Source organism: Vanessa cardui, chromosome 27 (assembly GCF_905220365.1).
Source record: "Vanessa cardui chromosome 27, ilVanCard2.1, whole genome shotgun sequence".
Lineage (NCBI taxonomy): Eukaryota > Metazoa > Arthropoda > Insecta > Lepidoptera > Nymphalidae > Vanessa > Vanessa cardui.
The window spans coordinates 4525205-4544063 of record NC_061149.1 but is presented as its reverse complement, the minus strand read 5'-3'; the positions used below and the strand labels follow the sequence as shown (position 1 = coordinate 4544063).

Here is an 18859-nt window from a genome sequence, read left to right as displayed (position 1 = left end):
CGAGCTGAACTCAAGTGGCTTCCTATACGTCTTCGCAGGGATACTCACGTTCTATGTCTCCTTTATAATATACTTTTTAATCCCTTATATCCCAATTACCTTCGAGAACGTTTCAAGTTCTTGCATCCTCCTGGTTCTCCTTGCCGTCCTAATGTCCAGCTCCTACTACAAATCCCTTCTCATAATTCTAATTTTTACACCTCCGCTTTCACAGTGCATGCAGCGCGTTTGTGGAACGCTCTGCCGTGCACGATTCGCACTTCTAATTCAATTCACATTTTTAAAAAGAAGTTAAAAGAGCATTTCTTATCAGGCTCCTAATTTTGGCATATGTATTTATATGTATGTATATTATAAGCATTTATATATGTAAACTTTAATGTATTATATATATATTTCTCATTTTTTGTTTAGTATTTATTTTAGTTTTATTTTGTAATTGTAAACTCTTGCCTGTCTACCTTTCACTGTTCTGTCTATTCTCACTCTTCTGGGTATGCTGGAAGAAATCTCTTATAGGGATAAGCATACCTTTTAAATTTTGCTTTCCTGTGACTTATATATTTGTATCTGTACTGTATCTGGCAAATTTTAATAAACTGTTAAATAAATAAAATAATAAATAAATAAAAATCGTAAATTGGTTATGGATGTAACTGATTATTTTTTTCTTTTTAGTTCATTTTTGAAGGCGGTTTTTTTTTATTTATAAAAAATTATTTAATGCTTTTCAGTGTTGTTTTGTTATTTATAATTACAGTTGGTAGTGTTTGTCATTCACTTTATTATAATCAGTACATTTCGGCTTTCGACTCTAAACATAACTCAACGCCGTTTCAATACGATGTGGACTACAACTCAAATTAAGCGTTACCTAAGTTACAATAGCCTAATGTTAACTGCTCATCGCCAATTAGAAAATTCCATTTTTCCCGATGCAATGCCGTTAATCATTGAGGAATTCTCCTGGTAATCCACCATCAGCCAATATTCATCATAGGCATGTTTACTAACATCAATTGCTTGACGACTATCTTAAAGAAATAGAACTAAACCCGTAAAATAGTTACTTACTAATAGGTTCTGATTACCAGTTGTGGTCTTCATCATCAGTTCCACTTCATAAAATGTCACTTTTCGTGAGCATATGACCAAGGCACTTTGAATAAAACCGAAATCACTATAGGTGTGCCTATAAAATTTGAGGAGTTCCCTCGATTTCTTCAGGATCCCATCATCAGATCCTGATCTCCTGACAATGGGACCACCTGTAAAACATGCCCTTTCAAACAAAAAAAGAATTGTCAAAATCGGCCCAGCCATCTTCGAGTAATTCGGTAACATACATAAAAAATAAAAAAAATAAAAAAAAAGGCCCCGACGAATTGAGAACCTCCTCCTTTTTTTGAAGTCGGTTAATAAAGCTCTACCATAAAGTAACAAAGACTTGCTTTTCCTTTCTGCTATAAATAAATTTGAATAATCCGACTTCAGTCAAACTGTTGCATCGTATATCACGCGGATCAGAAAACGCCAGAGAACCAAAGTCATCGACATAGCCCACCGGATTAGTAAGCTAAAGTGGCAGAGGGCTGGCCATACTTGTCACAGAACCGATAACTGCTGAGGGAAACGTGTTCTAGAGTGGAGACCGCGTCTCGGCAAACGTAGTGTAGGACGTCCTCTGGCACGGTGGAGTGACGACTTACGCAAGACGGCTGGCAAGAGCTGGATGCTAGTAGCCCAAGAACGATCTCAGTGGCGTGCAATTGGAGAGGCCTATGTCCAGCAGTGGACGGAAATGGGCTGATGGATTGATTGATTGATTGATATCACGAAGTTGTTTAATTCAATCACGACATGTTTGAAATCTCATACATTTCTGGTTCTGTGCTTTAAAACATCGACTTGAGTCTACACACAAATTAAAAAATGGCGTGCTGTTTATAGCAATGAATCCTGAAAAGAAAGTTTAAGTGCTATCTCACCTGACAAAAAACCCACTGACTTTTTATCAACTCGTTCTTTGGTTTGAACCAAGGACCTCTAGACCGTCGAGCCATTCAAACAACTATAACACCAACCTAATAACACAGGTTTCTCTCGTTCATTCATCATTGATTTGACATTCGAGTGAACGAGACAGCAGTGTTTAACTAATCACCCCCTTTGTTTATGAGTAAAGCTGTCAGTGAATAGTTACACGCCGATTTATCTCTATCTGTCATAAGTAATTTGACATTCGAAAGAAGAAGACAAAGCATAGTGTAGCTGCATCTTGCTGTACACCGTTTATCAGTATATGTATGTTAACTACTAATACTTTTCATGAAATTTGTTAAATACATATACTTATATAGATATAAAGGGATGAAAATATGCTAAGCGAGAGATATAGGATATTTGCGAAAAACATATATGATATTTCATTTCATTATTTATTTACTCGTTTTTATCTTAGGAGTTGATTGTCATGTTATAGACTATGTGTTATTCTGATTTATAATATCTATATTATTGTAAAGTTTCATAAAAATCTGTCCAGTAGTTTTGCGTGTAAGTGACATTGATATATAAAATCTTACGCCTTTATGATATCAGTAAGGATATATTAATCTTCGAAACATAATCGTTATGTTCACAAATTAGTGATTAAAATAAGGAAACTATGAACAGTGTGATACACTACTATACGCTACATTATACATTACAAACCAATATTATAAATGCTAAAGTATCTCCGTCTGTCTGTTTTGCTCTTTTAACTGAACCGAATGATGAATGAAATTTTGAAAGAAGCAAACTTGAAATCCTACATAGGCTACATTTTATATCTAACAGCCTAATTTAATATTAGTAGCCTATGTAGGATACCAATATTAACTGTTAGAGAGAAAAGGTACAGATGTCCATTGTGATGACGGCAATTTTTGAATTTCTATTTAAAAAAAAAGTGTGCTTAAATGTGCCCAGAACGTGCAATGTGCCGCTTGAAAAATTACTCAAAAAATATCATTTTTATGAGGAGGTCCTTTTTTTCAAGTCCTATTAGCACCGCTACTTTACTTTATCGAATTTATTAAAATTGTGCCGTAATGTGCTCTACATGTGCTGTCATGTGCAGATATACATAAATAAAAAAAAAAGATTTTTTACAATTTTACAAGTAAAAAAAAATAGTTTCGAAAATAATCAATTTTTTTTAAAAAAGAATAAATGTGCTAAATAAAATGTGCTCAGTACGTGGTAAGATATGCCGCTTGAAAATAAGAATTTACTCAAAAACATAGATAGATGGACATAAGGTACATTTATGTTGTCTTTGTTTATTTATTTATACTATATAAACTATATTTATATAATATATAAACTGTTCTTTTTAAATTCCTTGCAATTTTTAATTCTTTAAAATTTCAAATCTTAATTTTATTTTATATCTTGATACAACGTCGCACTACAAAAGATCTAAAACAAACTCAACTTTTTTATCTTGGTGTGCGTGATAGCTTAACAGACGTCATACTACATTACTAGTGTGCGTTTACTTACTGACGACTAAATTTTTTTCAATACTCATCTTCAACATTCAAGTTTAAACTATATTTCATAAGACCACACATTACAAGCTACAATTGGTTCGAATTGTAGATTCTAAAGAGATCCGGCAAGCTACGCGTTAATTAACATTTGTACGATTAATTATCCCTTATTTATAGTATCTATATTATAATGTTATAAATGTGAAAGTAACTCTGTATGTCTGTAGCTCTTTCACGACTAAACCGCTGAAGCTAATTTGATGAAATTTGGTATGAAGCAAAATTGAACTTCAAAAAAAGTCAAAGGCTACTTTTTTGCTTGACACGTGGCAATCAACACCCTAAAACGCTAGCGAAGCCGCGGGCGTCTACTAGTCGTATATATTTCATAATATCGTCAGTTCTATTTAAAATCTTTGCTCTGTTTCAATGCACATCCGCCACGTCACAAATTACAGTTAAAAGTAAACCCATAGCATGCCTTTCCGTCTTGTCAACATTTCTTCCTTACAATCTCGTTGTTTCAATAAAAACAAAGCATTCGACTTTAAGTCTTAAATTATACGCAATAAAGACAATAATGCAATAACCTAACCGACCATGGGTGCTCAAAGCCTGTCTCTTAAACAACGATCATGACCTATTTTAGTCCTTAATAAAAGGTAATACGGTTCAATCATTATATCTCTTACACGATATACGGCTTATACCGTGTTAGATACATCATCGTTGGATTTTCAACCTTATATCAAACAAAATAAAGCCGTATTGTTAATGATTTGCTTTACACCATAAAACGTAAACTCGCCGCGAGGTCACTGCCCTCGCGTCTATTGCATTGCGAACAAATTAACTTATTCGTTTCATTTGACTTTTATTACGATCGTAATAAGGTTGATTTTGATATTTTGTATGATGTATGTAGTTTTTGTTAAAATAAATTTGAATTATTAGGGAATCTAATAATATGCTTGTTAAGAGTAACACTCGGAATTATATTACAATTTTTTACGAAAATAGTAGGCTGATTCATGTTGCTATAACCTGATATTTATAGAAGTGTTCGCTTTTTGAATAATTATTAATAACTTCTGATACCCTAGTAGTCACAGATTATACGTAACCATTACGAAGAAGGAGATTAAAAAAATTATACAGCCAGTCAGAATTTATTTTTGGCAACATTTATGAAATTCCCTGATTTTATTTATTAACAGACTATGTTGTTGATATATGTATATATGTTTGTATGTTGACTTAAACAATACATACACGAAGATAAAATATTTGAGGTTAAGTACGATTGGAACTCGAAGGCTTTCTGAGAAAAGATTTTTTAAAATTCATACATTCATGAATAATGTTATTGCTAAATCATAATCGATAACAAATATTTAAAAATTAAACAGTTTTATTTGGGAAGGCATGTTGGAATAAGGAATCCATTATCGATTTATTAGTATTAAGAGTACAGGATACAGGATCGATTCCGGGGTAAGTCAAAATATTAAAAAATGCAAGTAACAATATGTTTGGTGGTTTTACGAGGAAGATTTCCGTCCCATCAGACTCATTTAGCGACTTCAGGGAACACAGTGTACTGAGTATACTCGTGTGAAATACTTGCGAACAGTACACGTAGTAACACCAAGATATCTTAAGTCCTAAGCTGTTATGGCAGAATTCGATCAGGACATCATTGAAATATACAATCATAGAGTCACAAGTTTAACCATATGTTTACTAAAACAAAGTCTTTTATTTTTCTTTTGATATAATATTAGCTACTAGCTACCCGCCCCAGCTTCGCACAGTTACACTGCTGATACTAAATATACTGCAGAATGTTTTATAATGTTAACACTTTTTCAGTCTTATTGAATCAATCTATTAAAAAAACAGCATCAAAATCCGTTTTGTAATTATAAACATCTAAGCATACTTAGGGACAGACAGCGGTAAGTGACTTTGTTTTATAATATGTAATAGAGTTTAGAAAGTTGAAATTCGGTACAAAGGGTTTGGGTGGGATAACTTATTAACGGCGTGCTAAATTGAGACAGGCAGCTAGGAAATTATGAATTCGATATTCAAATTTGCTAACATTTAAATGATGAACCTAAAGGTAGATTAATAGACTTTTTTTTTAAATCCGTTTAGAAATTCCAAGGCCAGGGTTTAACAGTTCAATGCTATGTTTTCAGACGTGTGTGTGTGTTTAATACGTGTCTGTGTAGCGAATGTTGAGTTTCTTTAGCCCGTTGTCTCGATATCAAATGGTGATATCGAATTTAAACTCAATTATCTCGGAATCCATTTACAGATGTTTTTTTTTATTATCAGAAATTCCGTTGTAATTTTTTTTTTATATAGTGACGCCTAGGTGTACATTTAGGGCCTGAATAAAGTTGCCATACTATATTGTAACTGTATCGGAAATACCAATAAATAACACATGATGTTAAGACAATTGTCTAAGGTCATTGACATTGTTAAATCCATTAAGTACTGTTATCTTGTAAATTATCATGAGCCTAAAAATAATTTACATTTTTATCATTACGTAGTATAAAAGTCGCATTCTCTGTCCCTATATATGTATGTATGCTTAAATCTTGAAAACCACGCAACGTATTTTAATGCGGTTTTTTAATAGATAGAGTGATTCGAGAGGAAGGTTTTTATATATAATACATGGACAATATGGTAAAGAAACACTGATAATTTTAGAAGTTTGTAATTTGATGTCGTAAATAAACAAAATCTGTAGTATATTATCAGTATTGCACCCGTGCGAAGTCGGGACGCGTCGCTAGTTCCTGATAAATTCATCCGTTTTAGAAGGAATTTTGCGTTTGACAAATTCATAGTAATTGATCACGTTTGCCTTACGGCTTAACCACTAAGAATCAGGTCTAGCATTTTCCAACAAATGAAAGATTTAAAAGTGAAAAACCGGAATTTGAAGAACGGATCGGCCGTTGGCTTTCAACTGAGCGAGGGTTCAGTATATTGTGGTATTTCTAAGTTCTGAATTTGTGTCGATAATTCATCAGTTACTAAAGACCCTAGCAACATAACATGTTAAGTCTCAAAATTGGTAGGTATCCATGTGTGGTAAGGTTAATATTTGTAACATAGTGTATGAGAGACTTTACATTAGGACCGCTATTGTATTTCTCAATCAGTGTCCTTATTTCAAAATAATATATTTAATATTGGAAAACAGAAACTATAAAGTTTCTTGCCGGCAACACAATAGAATCTAAATCTGAACCGGTAGCTTTACTTTTGACGTTCTGTGAAATGATAATTCAAAAATCTACTTGACTAAAGGACACTTTGATTTAAAAAAAAAGTATCAATAATTATGTTTCCGGTATAAATTCTATAAAAACCAGGTCTTTAAAACGCAATATCTTGTTACATGCCTTATGAGATGAGTCATCGCATAATATCTTTAGGTTTTAGTGTTCTCGTGTATTCCGGTACGATTGATCATATAGACTATTATAAATATTTACATTTGTATGTGTGGCAATTTTGTTTGTAATGGCTGTTTAAATTTATGCCTTGGTCTTATTTCGACGTAAACAAAAAAAAATCGAAATTTTTCAAATTGAAATTCTATTTCGGGCGCAATGTACGTTAATTTTCAAGGTCATGAATGTTCGATTTTTTTATTAGTGATGGCATATTAACAATTAATTTCATAAGAATTTTATTTATAATGAAGACTATAAGTATGACGTCAAAATTATGAGTAGCTGTACGTCGCAGCTTTTAATTCTGCGAAAGTAACATTTCGTCCATAAATTCCAATTCTGATATAATGGCAATCAACAAATTAAAGGAATTCGGTGATGTGTTTATTTTGTATTTTACACGTAAAATTACTTTTTTTAAATCCTAGCCTCCTCATTTCTCAGAGATAAATATATTTCATCAGTAAAAATTTACTTGGTGGTAGGGCTTTGTGCTAGCCCGTCTGGGTAGGTACCACCCACCCATCAGTTATTCTTCCGCTAAATAATAGTTCTCCGTATTGTTGTGTTCCGGTTTGAAGGGTGAGTGAGCCAGTGTAAGTACAGCCATAAGGGACATAACATCTTAGTTCCCAAGGTTGGTGGCACATTGACGATGTAAAGAATAGTTAATATTTCTTACAGCGTCATTGTCTATGGGTGATGGTGACCACATTCCATCAGGTGGACCATATGCTCGCCCTCCAACCTATACCATAAAAAAATTCATATTTAACACACTAATATTATAAATGCGAAATGTCAATAAATATGTCTTTTTATCACGATCAAATCACTGATTAAAATTTTGTATAAAGCCATCTGGAATTCTGAAGAATATTTATACCTAAAACCAACAAACTTAATTTAATATATAGGTAATATAAGGCTTTTAAATTTGTATCAATTTAGAAAAACAAATTTTAACATTAACATACTTGACAGTAACCTAGTTCTATCATGCTCCAGTTTCAATTCGATTTCGGCCTAGGTCAATATTCAGGTCAAGTTTAACAGGTCTAGGTTACTAGGAAAATGTTATTGGGACAATATGCCTTTACATAAAAATATAACAACAAGCGACGTCATTGCGAATAATATTTAAAAGCTTTTTTCAATATAAACGGGAATTTTAAGATTAATTGATCTGAAAATAGTCCTATCTTGAAAGTCGAATTAAATTTCCTAGAAGATACCTATTACCTAATTATAATATAGCCTATCGCTAGAGCCTCTGTAATTACGGAAACAAGGGAACACATAACATTTTAGTTTGCCAACAATATTTGGCAACGTAACGGTTGTACGAAATGGTTACAATTTCTCACGGCGCCAGTAATCAGTGGTGTTACCATCACGTCCATTTGGTCCATCCATACATATAAAAAAATTGGAGTGTCTGTTTGTAATCACCACTGTATTGTGACTATACACGGTACATATACCAAAATTACATTTTTTTACAATTATTGTCTGTCTGTCTGTCTGTTTGTTCCGGCTAATCTCTGGAACGGCTCGACCGATTTTGATGGGACTTTCACTGGCTGATAACTGATATAATAGGGAGTAACTTAGGATACAATAATACTTTTTTTGTTAAATTAAAACGCATGCAGGAGCTTGGGCACAGCTAGATTACATATAAATTTTCCGTTTTCAGCGTATTGGGGTCGAGATGGTGCTGCAGGCGGGGCGGCGGCCCAGGCACAAGCACAGGCGCAGGCGCAAGCGGCACTCTTCGGCTTCGGGTCGCGCTACCCCCCACCCACCACGCTCGGCGTTGCTGCCAACCAAGCCGCGTCACTTGGACTGCATCCCGCTGCGAGTGAGTATACAAAAGTGCAAGCAGTACCATTTAACAAACGCCATAGACTAAACTAGAGGTGACAGTGTTTTTTTTATGGTATAGGTTGGCGGACGAGCGTACCAGCCACCTGATGGTAAGTGGTCACCATCACCCATAGACAGTGACGCTGTAAGAAATATTAACTATTCCTTACATCGTCAATGTGCCACCAACCTTGGGAACTAAGATGTTATGTCCCTTGTGCCTGTACTTACACTGGCTCACTCACCCTTCAGACCGGAACACAACAATACTGAGTACTGTTATTTGGCGGTAGAATAACTGATGAGTGGGTGGTACCTACCCAGGGCTTGCACAAAGACCTACCACCAACTAAAGCATTACTTAATATTATTACTCGATTGATAAATTTATAGGTAATACGATTTTATAATGAAACTTCTACATAAAAATCAATCATCATCACCCTTGCCCAAGTTGCAATTAGGGGTAGCATTTCCAAATCCCTTCCTTAGTGGGTCTCGACTCTATAAAACGATCCTACTCACCAAATTTCATAGCCCTGACATTAATAGTTTACGCTCGGCGATGATGGTGCAGTCAGTCGAGACATGTTATTTTATATATTATATATAGATTTAATAGTCAACCGATGAGAAACACTTTTAGGTGTTATATTGTAATTTATTTCATTGAGAATGATATTAATACATAAGCGAATGAATTATTCAAATCAAATCAAAATAAACTTTATTCAAGTAGGCTGTTACAAGCACTTTTGAGTCGTCATTTTACAATTTAGTGAAGCTACCACCGGTTCGATTCTACCGAGAAGAACCGACAAGAAACTCAGTAGTTACTCTTTTTCAACATTGAAAAAATACAAAGTCATGTTAGTTAATACAATTATTTAAATTAATATGTCTTGGAAGTCAACAGGTATTAACACTTCACGCTTTTTTATCATCTATAAAATCTTGTATCGAATAATATGCTTTATCTACCAATGTATTTTTTAAACACGATTTGAATTTACGAAACGGCAAAGTTAAAAATGTCCGCGAATAATACATAAGTGAATGAATTATTCAACTTGTATAACCGGGCCGTAAAATTAAGACATCGTCAAAAGTTTATAACACCTGATCAAACTATAGATACTAGAATCACATTTCAGCTTAAGTTTGTTAAGTTCAATAATGAAACGAATCACTTGCTAAGGCTTTATACAAGGCCTTCTTGGAAGGATTTTGCGCAATTCCTCTATGTAGGCATCCTCATAACATTCTAACCGCGAAGCAGCAAGAATTAGTGATATTCCGGTTGGTTGATGAGCCAGATTAATTTGAACCACAAATAGATATAATACCTTAGATCCATAGGTTCTATTCAATCGTTACTGTATACGGGATACGGTGACAACTAACTAATTTATATTCAATGCTAGATATTAATATACCTACTACAGAATTTGTTTATTCACGACCTCACATTAGAAGCTTCTAATATTAAACAGTGCAGTACTATATTGTCCATGTATTGTATATGAAAATCATTCTCTTGAATCTCTCTATATATTAAAAAAAACCGCATCAAAATCAGTTGCGTAATTTTAAAGGTCTGTACTTTGACAATGATATAAGCCTTACTTGCTTATTGAACGTCAGAACTTACCTAATAGTAGATGTCGGATCTGAGAAGGACTAACGAAATAAATCAGCGGATATTTTAACCTTCAAGTGACTTTATCGCTATTTAATATTCAAACGTAAAGGAAATACCAACGAAACAAGGATTAACTTTTGATGGGTACTATCGAGAATTGTCGCGTTTGATTGGCTTGCTTTATGTACATTATAAGGCAAAATACTCAGTGTATACGTCAATCAACCTGAAAATGACTTGTAAAAAGTTATTGGTACCTGATAGTAAAGATTGCTACCATTATCCTGGATAAATTCAAGATAGTCTAGATTTAGATTTGAAAGGAACAATTATTTAAGTGAGGGAATAGATACCTGTGCCTTTGCAAAAAATTGAGCAATATAGTCTCTAACATAGTTTGACAAGAACATCATATAAACTATGTTAAAAGCAACAACCATACAAGGCTTACAAATCTAATGTATATTAGCAGAATGACCATTTATTGGTCAATGATCAAGTTAGTATTGCTAAGTGCCACTTCATTATAAGAAGGTCAGGTATATCGAAAAATACTTCAAAACACTCTACATTTCCATCGTATCTTAGTACCAGTTGTAACTACGATTTGGCCCCAGATAACATTTCAATCACCTTTATTATCTGTGGATAAAAAAATCGCTTACAGATTCTGAAATTTGCGAAATGTTTAACAAATTCGTTGATTCATTACATGCGAGACTATTTTTTGTAGCTCAATTATCTGGTTCCTTAGTGGTCCCGTGATGTTTTCCAAATCCCGGTTTCTGATTTCAGCTTCGTGGGATATATTCGTCTAAGACTTATACGTAGCGTTGGATTTCAAGTGTGTACTCAAATACATTGTCAAATGGCTGACAGATATATTGTCGTTTCCAAAAAACAAACTAAAGCTAATTGCCTAATTTTATCTTACTCATCGTTAGCGTAACGAGGGCGCAGTGTCCTCTTTCAACTCGCAAAGCAGTTATAATACGAATAAATATAAAGCAACAATATTTATTATATATTAGAATGTAGTACCCCTGCGGCTTCGCTTGCGTTTAAGCAAATTTGTTGTCATGGGTTAGGCAAAAAAAGTTCTTGGAGTTCATGTTTACTTCATACCAAATTTCATCAAATTCGGTTCAGCGGCTTGGTCGGGAAAGAGCAAAAGATATCCAGACAGAGTTACTTTCACGTTTATAACAATGTAGATTAGAAATAGTTTCATAAATTATTTCAAAGAGTACGTTGTAAATTCGTTGTCCACGTTACGTTTTTGTAACGTTACGTTTGTTATATTTGTTAGCAAACCCATTTATGGTTAACATCCGTAAGAAAAAGGGTACACATGGCCGAGAGTCGCTCTGCTCAATAAAAATAACGGTACCCTTCATCTCGAGACTTTACTGGATTGTTCACACATACTCTTACCTCGTAATTTTAGAACAAGAGAGGTTTTACTTTAAAAAAAAAAAAACGAAAATCCTTTGCCTCAAATATATACAATACAACAACAACAACAACAACCTGTAAATTTCCCACTGCTAGTCCAAGGCCTCCTCTCCCTTTGAGGAGAAGGTTTGGTGATGAAATGGAATTTGACACATGCAGGTTTCCTCTCAAAAAATCAGCGTCGCTTGCCTGGGTTTGATCCCGCAATCATCGGTTAATATGCACGTGTTCTAACCACTGGGCCTCGGCTCAAATATATAATCTATGATTAGTCGTTCAAATATTTTCTAAGGTCTCACGTGTCACGTCCTTACATTTATTAATCTGTAATCGTGCGATGTAAGTGTTTATAACTAAGCTAATTATAAGTTTAATCACGTATTACATTAACGTAAGCTTGGCATTACCTATTTTGATGTTAAAAGAATCAGGGCCGGATTTAAAAGGTTTAGAGGGTCTGCAATAGGTGTCAGTTCAGCAAAGAAATATTAAACCAATTGAAAAAAATATATCTTTTTGTATAATAGTTACAAAAATTCCCAATATGATCTTCTCAAATTCCGACCCTGTAGACTTAAGACTGTACTGGCATTATTTGTATACAAGTATTTTGGTAACTTATGTATATTTTCTTCGATATCTTTATAACACGCGAATTTATTATATACTTGTTGTCTTATACTATATTTGCTCGCGAATTATTATTATATAATTAGTATTTATATATAAAAATAAATAAACCTTTATAAATGTATTTCATTATTATTATAGGTGCAGCATGGTGGTCCATGGCTTCGCATCTTGCAGCACAAGATTACCTAGCTAGGCTGCAAGCGTCGGGGCTGAATTTCCCCCCACTCGGCGACCCCTACGCGGCCCTGTCCGCTCTATCAGGCGCTGGTATGAAGCAGCCATCCAAACCTGCGAAACAATCAAACAGAAGCGAAAGGTAATTAATGTTTCTTTAAATAACTATGATTACAATTTTGAAGTTTGTTTGTTTTTTGTTTTATGATATAGGTTGGCGGACGAGCATATGGGCCACCTGATGGTAAGTGGTCATCATCACCCATAGACAATGACGCTGTAAGAAATATTAACTATTCCTTACATCGTCAATGTGCCATCAACCTTGGGAACTAAGATGTTATGTCCCTTGTGCTTGTAGTTACACTGGCTCACTCACCCTTCAAACCGGAACACAACAATACTGAGTACTATTATTTGGCGGTAGAATAACTGATGAGTGGGTGGTACCTACCCAGAAGGGCTTGCACAAAGCCCTACCACCAAGTAAATGACCTTAAACACTAAAATACTTATACCAGTCGAATTCAACGGCAGGGGGACTAAAGACAAATTTGTTAGCTGTGTTCAAACTGAGTACTTATAAATAATTTAAAAGCCGAGATGATTCTGTAGTTATAAAACGTGAATCTTAAACGAAGATAGGTTCAAACCGAGGCAAGGACCACTGTATGGTTCATGTGCTTAATTTGTCGTTACAATCCATCTTGTGTGCGGCGGTTAAACAATGATATTCTAATAAACAGATATGTTATATCCATACTAAACAACAGAAAAAAAGTGTGCCGCGCCGGGGACTGTTTATTTTACATTTCGTTACAAGTAAAAAGGATAGCTTGATAAAAATAATAAGTAAAAGGGATAACGAGATGTTTTAATTACGCAAAACGTATTACTACGTAATTATGATGTATTATAACGTATTACTATGTAAAACAACTAAAGGCAAACGTCCCAATTCGGACGTTTTCTAGTCTTTACTTTTTGCGCGTTAATAACATATCTCTTTACTACAACATCATTGCGGTTAAAGAAGACAATCTGAAAAAACTTGCATTTATCAGATACTTATTCAAATAATCCAATGTACATTGGAGCAACTTGTTGGAATAAGATCCAAACCATATCCTCAAAAAAAGGACCCATTAGGGGGAAATATACATGCTGTTATACTTTAAGTATTAAAATGGTTGTTTTATCTCTGGGAAGTTATTGTTCACAGTTTGAATTTCTTAATAAACAAATAAACATAAAATTCAGTTTATACAGCAGGTCTGGTCGAAGCAGTACGTCATCCAGCATGTCCACGAAGGACAAAAGTCCAGCTACCAGCACGTCTAGCTCTCAGCCCAATATGGCGGATTGGGGTAAGTACTAATACATTCACTAACAGCTGAGAAACATGTGTGTTATTATACAATTACCTACAAAATATATGACATATAATATGTCAAATGGATTGATCTAATTCAAAAGTTGAATAGCTAGCATTACTTTGATAGACATGCTGTTGTTGTGAGGAAGGTCTTGCATGGATGATAATGGATATAGAGGTAGGGGACAACCAAAGAAACGATGGATGGACTGTGTGAAAGACGATATGGTTAGAAAGAATGTTACTTGTGAGATGACGTCTGACAGAGAAGTATGAAAGGAGATATGCTGCACTGACCACAAGTAAATTTGGATAAGGGCTGAAGGATGTTTTCCAGAGCATTTCCTTTATATATTAATGTAACGATAACTATTTATTCCATCACTTTTAACAGTTATATAGTGATGATATAGTTGTGTGATATTTCATCTAATTGTAAGGAAAGAAATGAATAATATATTTTTCGTTTGTTATGCGAAAATAAATCTTATTTATTAACAAAATAGACACCATTGTCCTTTACATGTATGTAGCTACATAGCACTCTTTGCTCCTGAGACAATATGTTTTAAATAATAATGATATAATGTAATTGTTTGTTGTTCCAGGTGCGAGCTATGGTTTCCCGAAGACCTCGTCTCCTTCAACGATGCCCTCCCAGTCAATGTCTAGCCTGGCGTCGCTGAATAATCTCGCACAGCAGCCACTGCATTCCAAACCCAATAAACCACAGCATCCCCCGTCTTCCAGTCAGTTATATTTAATTAGAAACAATTATATGAACAACTCTATACATTTATTAACCTACTGATAATTATAGTTTGAGTAACTACTGAGTTTCTTGACTCAGTGCCGTCACTTCACAAGATCAAATTAAGTTTTAAATCATTGTTACTTAAAAGATTAAAACCCTATTTGATTGTGTAAAGTGATCAATTAAAATTGCTTTTAAGATTTAAATAATTTAATTTTTGTTTTTGTTTTGACATATGAAGGATTCTCTAACACTTAAATCTGTATAAAGCATTAGCATATTTACTATTGCTATAAATTAAGTAAAACTTTACATGAAATTGTATTACAATCACTAACTATAGAATCAAATTCTAAATTCAAATAATTTGAAATTTCGGCCAGTGTTACAAGCTTTTTTACTATCTTGTTTTTTCATCAATACAAATTGGTTAATATAGTATGTTGATATATATCATCTATACTAGTAGTGATATGAGCTTATCGTTTTTGCATTCATATAGTGTACTCTATATTAAGTAATTAATTGCATATTTATATATTATGTGCATATATAAACCATTTGTCACCTAAAATAAATATCAAATAATGATGATATTGAAATATAAGATGACAAAAAGTGATATTATATTGGTGTAATTTAAAATGGTATGTGTGTTGCAGGGAAGAGTGGGTCCAGCAAGGACAAGGAGCTAATGTTGGCGCACGCGCACTCCGCGTACCACGCCGCGCTAGCCGCGCACAAGGGGAAGGTACCACCACCAATGATACCACCTCCTATGATACCACCACCTATGATATTAGGAATTACATAGTATTGAGTTGAGCTGAGTTCAATTGATAATTTTAACATCTTTTTTTATAATTAACCCCCCCAAATCAGCTTAGAAGTCAACACCACGATATTTCTGTGCATATCTATAATAAAAAATTTATGATATTATTGTTATCATATAAGGTAACTTACCTTACAATTTACCTACTCGAGGAAATCATACAGTAACTATAAGGACATTGTGCACATTTTTCACATCAAGCCTTTTGTAATTTATTATGTCTTCTGCTTATTTTTTTTTTAAATCCGTAATCAATTCTCTCACCAAATTCTCAGCTCTACTACCTCGTACTAATTATGCAATATTAAGAACAATTCTATTAAATGTTTAAATTGTTAATTTGATATTTTTGTTTCAGAATATGTCCCCACTGTACCCATTCGGAGTGGGGGGAGATAAGGACCGTAGGGGTGGCATAGACTCCCTCACAGGTCTACCGCATACCATTCTCAGGTAATTAAAAATCTTTACTTCTACATATATAACATCATCCTCTCAACTGGTATTAGATCACTCCAACACATTATTAGCTTGAACCGAGTTTCAAAAAATTCAAGCTATAGTTTATGAAACTTTATATCTCATGGTTCTAGGCTCGAATACTAGGTCATATCAACAGATAGTTTACAATGATCTTCCCGGAGTGAATAAGTTGCACTGACAACTTAGAAAGACTTTTAATATATTTTAAGCTATTTGAAACTACTTGAGGTGTCTTTGCTAGTGTTGGAATAGAGATTGAAAAGACTTGTGAGATACAAGTGAGTATCTGATTTCATAAACATTGTATTGGATCATTAGTAAAAGGGATTAGAAAGGTCCCATGTGCCTGCGCAAACGCATTCTTCATTAATTAATGCGCATTTCTCTAGTCCCTAAGATGATGGATAGTTTGGCCTCTAAAGCCATAAATCAGCTAGTACACATGCATAATATGTTGTATGTATATATATATAATTTTTCATTTCATAAATATTCTTATATGTTAATATGATTTGTATATGTGTTGTATGTCAAAATTAAGTGTGACCTTTTCTATGTCAGTGCTGCTTTGGAAGGAGGGTGAGTTTAAATGAGTCAACATATTTGTATTACTTTTCATAATTATACATATATAAGTTTTGTATTAATGATTCAAACTAAACTAAGTCCATATCAGAAGCTTTAAATAGTTCCTAGTAATATATCACCACATGCTGTTATCCTACTAATATTATAAATGCGAAAGATTGTGAGTATGGATGTATGTATATTTGTTAATATTTCATGAGAAACCTTCTGAACAGATTTGGATGAAATTTTACAATAATATAGGTTACACATCAGGATAACACATAGGCTACAATTTATAATAATTTTATGTAATTTGGTCATAATATAAATTTGTTAAATATATATTTTATTATTCTATATTTTTCTACTATTTCACATTATTGTAGCTTTAAAATTTATTATTTCAGTGATCCATCGTCAGTGCTGGGTGGAGTGAGGCTGCCTCCAGACACGGAGATCATTAAATACACGTCCTCTTTAGCTGGACCCAAGGTACACACCATATGCTTACTTGGTGTAATATCTGTAAAGGCAGTCTTCATTGTTTAACTCCTGTCCAATATATTATTCAATACAAGATTATGTAGACGATAAAAAAGTGTGGAATTAATACTTGTTGACTTCAAGGATATATTACATACATTATATAATTGTATTCAACTAACATGACTGTATTTTTAATCGTTGAAAAAGAGTAACTACTGATTTTTTTGCGGTTCTTCTCGGTAGAGTCATTTTTTGGAATCAGTGGTAGCTTCACTTAATATAGTTGTTAAATGACGATTTAAAAGTGCTTGTTAAAGCCTACTTGAATAAAGCATATTTTAATTTGATTTCATACGTAAAGTAGTTTCTACATAGAAGAACTCGCATAGAACATAGTAGTAACTCTTTACCACCATTTCAAATATAGAGTATGTTAAAAAAATACAATTAAATTGATATACATATATGTAGCGAGGAAATCAACCGATACTAAGGCCAAGTTTTATCATTAATATAATTTTATCGACAATTTTGTAGGTATCATTGATCCAACTATAAAGAATGTTGATGCAAGGTACACTTAAAATAGTAAGTTAAAAGATTTAAAAGTGCTTGTTAAAGCCTACTTGAATAAAGTATTTATTATTTATTCTAAGTAATGAAGATATCATTAATTAGAATAAAGCAAAGTCGCTCACATAAAATTACTCAACAGATTTTGATGCGGTTTTAAGTCGGACAGGTCGCTAGTTTTATATAAATAGTAGCTTTACGATTTTGTGGTGCCAAATTTAAATTGTATAATACTTGGAAAATGTAGTAGAGAATGACTGATGTGATAGTGTGGTTTCGTTGCGCAGGCGCAGCCGGGCTCGACGACGCGCGGGCGCAAGAAGACAATCTCGCTGGACCCGCCGCACGTGTCCGTGCACCCCGCCGAGCGCGCCAGCAAGCGACAGAAAGTCGTAAGCGCCTTACCACAGACTATATCTCCATTATATTGACATATGTCACTTCCAGTCATTACTTGTTTTGTAGAGATATATTAACTAGCCATAAAATTCAAAGAAAACGGTATTAAATATTTTTACGTACAATAAGCTCATATAGATATAAGCACCTTACCATACACTATATCTTCATTATATTAACATATGTCACTTCCAGTCATTACTTGTTTTGTAGAGATATATTAACTAGCCATAAAATTCAAAGAAAACGGTATTAAATATTTTTACGTACAATAAGCTCATATAGATATAAGCACCTTACCATACACTATATCTTCATTATATTGACATATGTCACTTCCAGTCATTACTTGCTTTGTAGAGATATATAAATATATAACTAGCCATAAAATTCAAAGAATATGGTATTGAATATTTTTCGTACAATAAGCTCATATAGATAGGGCAGATATATAAGATGGCATTAGAGCCGAGATGGCTCAGTGGTTAGAACGTGGGTTCAAAGTTCAAACCCAGACAGGCACTACTGAAATTCATGTGCTTAGTTTGTGTATATAAATTCATCTCGTGCTCGACGGTGAAGGAAAA

General features: G+C 33.7%; 1 protein-coding gene across 1 annotated transcript in view; it reads left to right on the top strand.

Moving 5' to 3' along the window:
* LOC124541191 overlaps positions 1 to 18859 on the top strand; it is a 132918-nt gene that overhangs the window by 69026 nt on the left and 45033 nt on the right. Inside the window, exons 4-12 of the mRNA XM_047119059.1 lie at positions 8724 to 8888; positions 12762 to 12939; positions 14070 to 14164; positions 14781 to 14921; positions 15589 to 15677; positions 16120 to 16214; positions 16806 to 16823; positions 17222 to 17306; positions 18161 to 18265. Of these exons, the coding sequence (XP_046975015.1) occupies positions 8724 to 8888; positions 12762 to 12939; positions 14070 to 14164; positions 14781 to 14921; positions 15589 to 15677; positions 16120 to 16214; positions 16806 to 16823; positions 17222 to 17306; positions 18161 to 18265 (971 nt within the window). The remainder of the gene's footprint in view (positions 1 to 8723; positions 8889 to 12761; positions 12940 to 14069; positions 14165 to 14780; positions 14922 to 15588; positions 15678 to 16119; positions 16215 to 16805; positions 16824 to 17221; positions 17307 to 18160; positions 18266 to 18859) is intronic.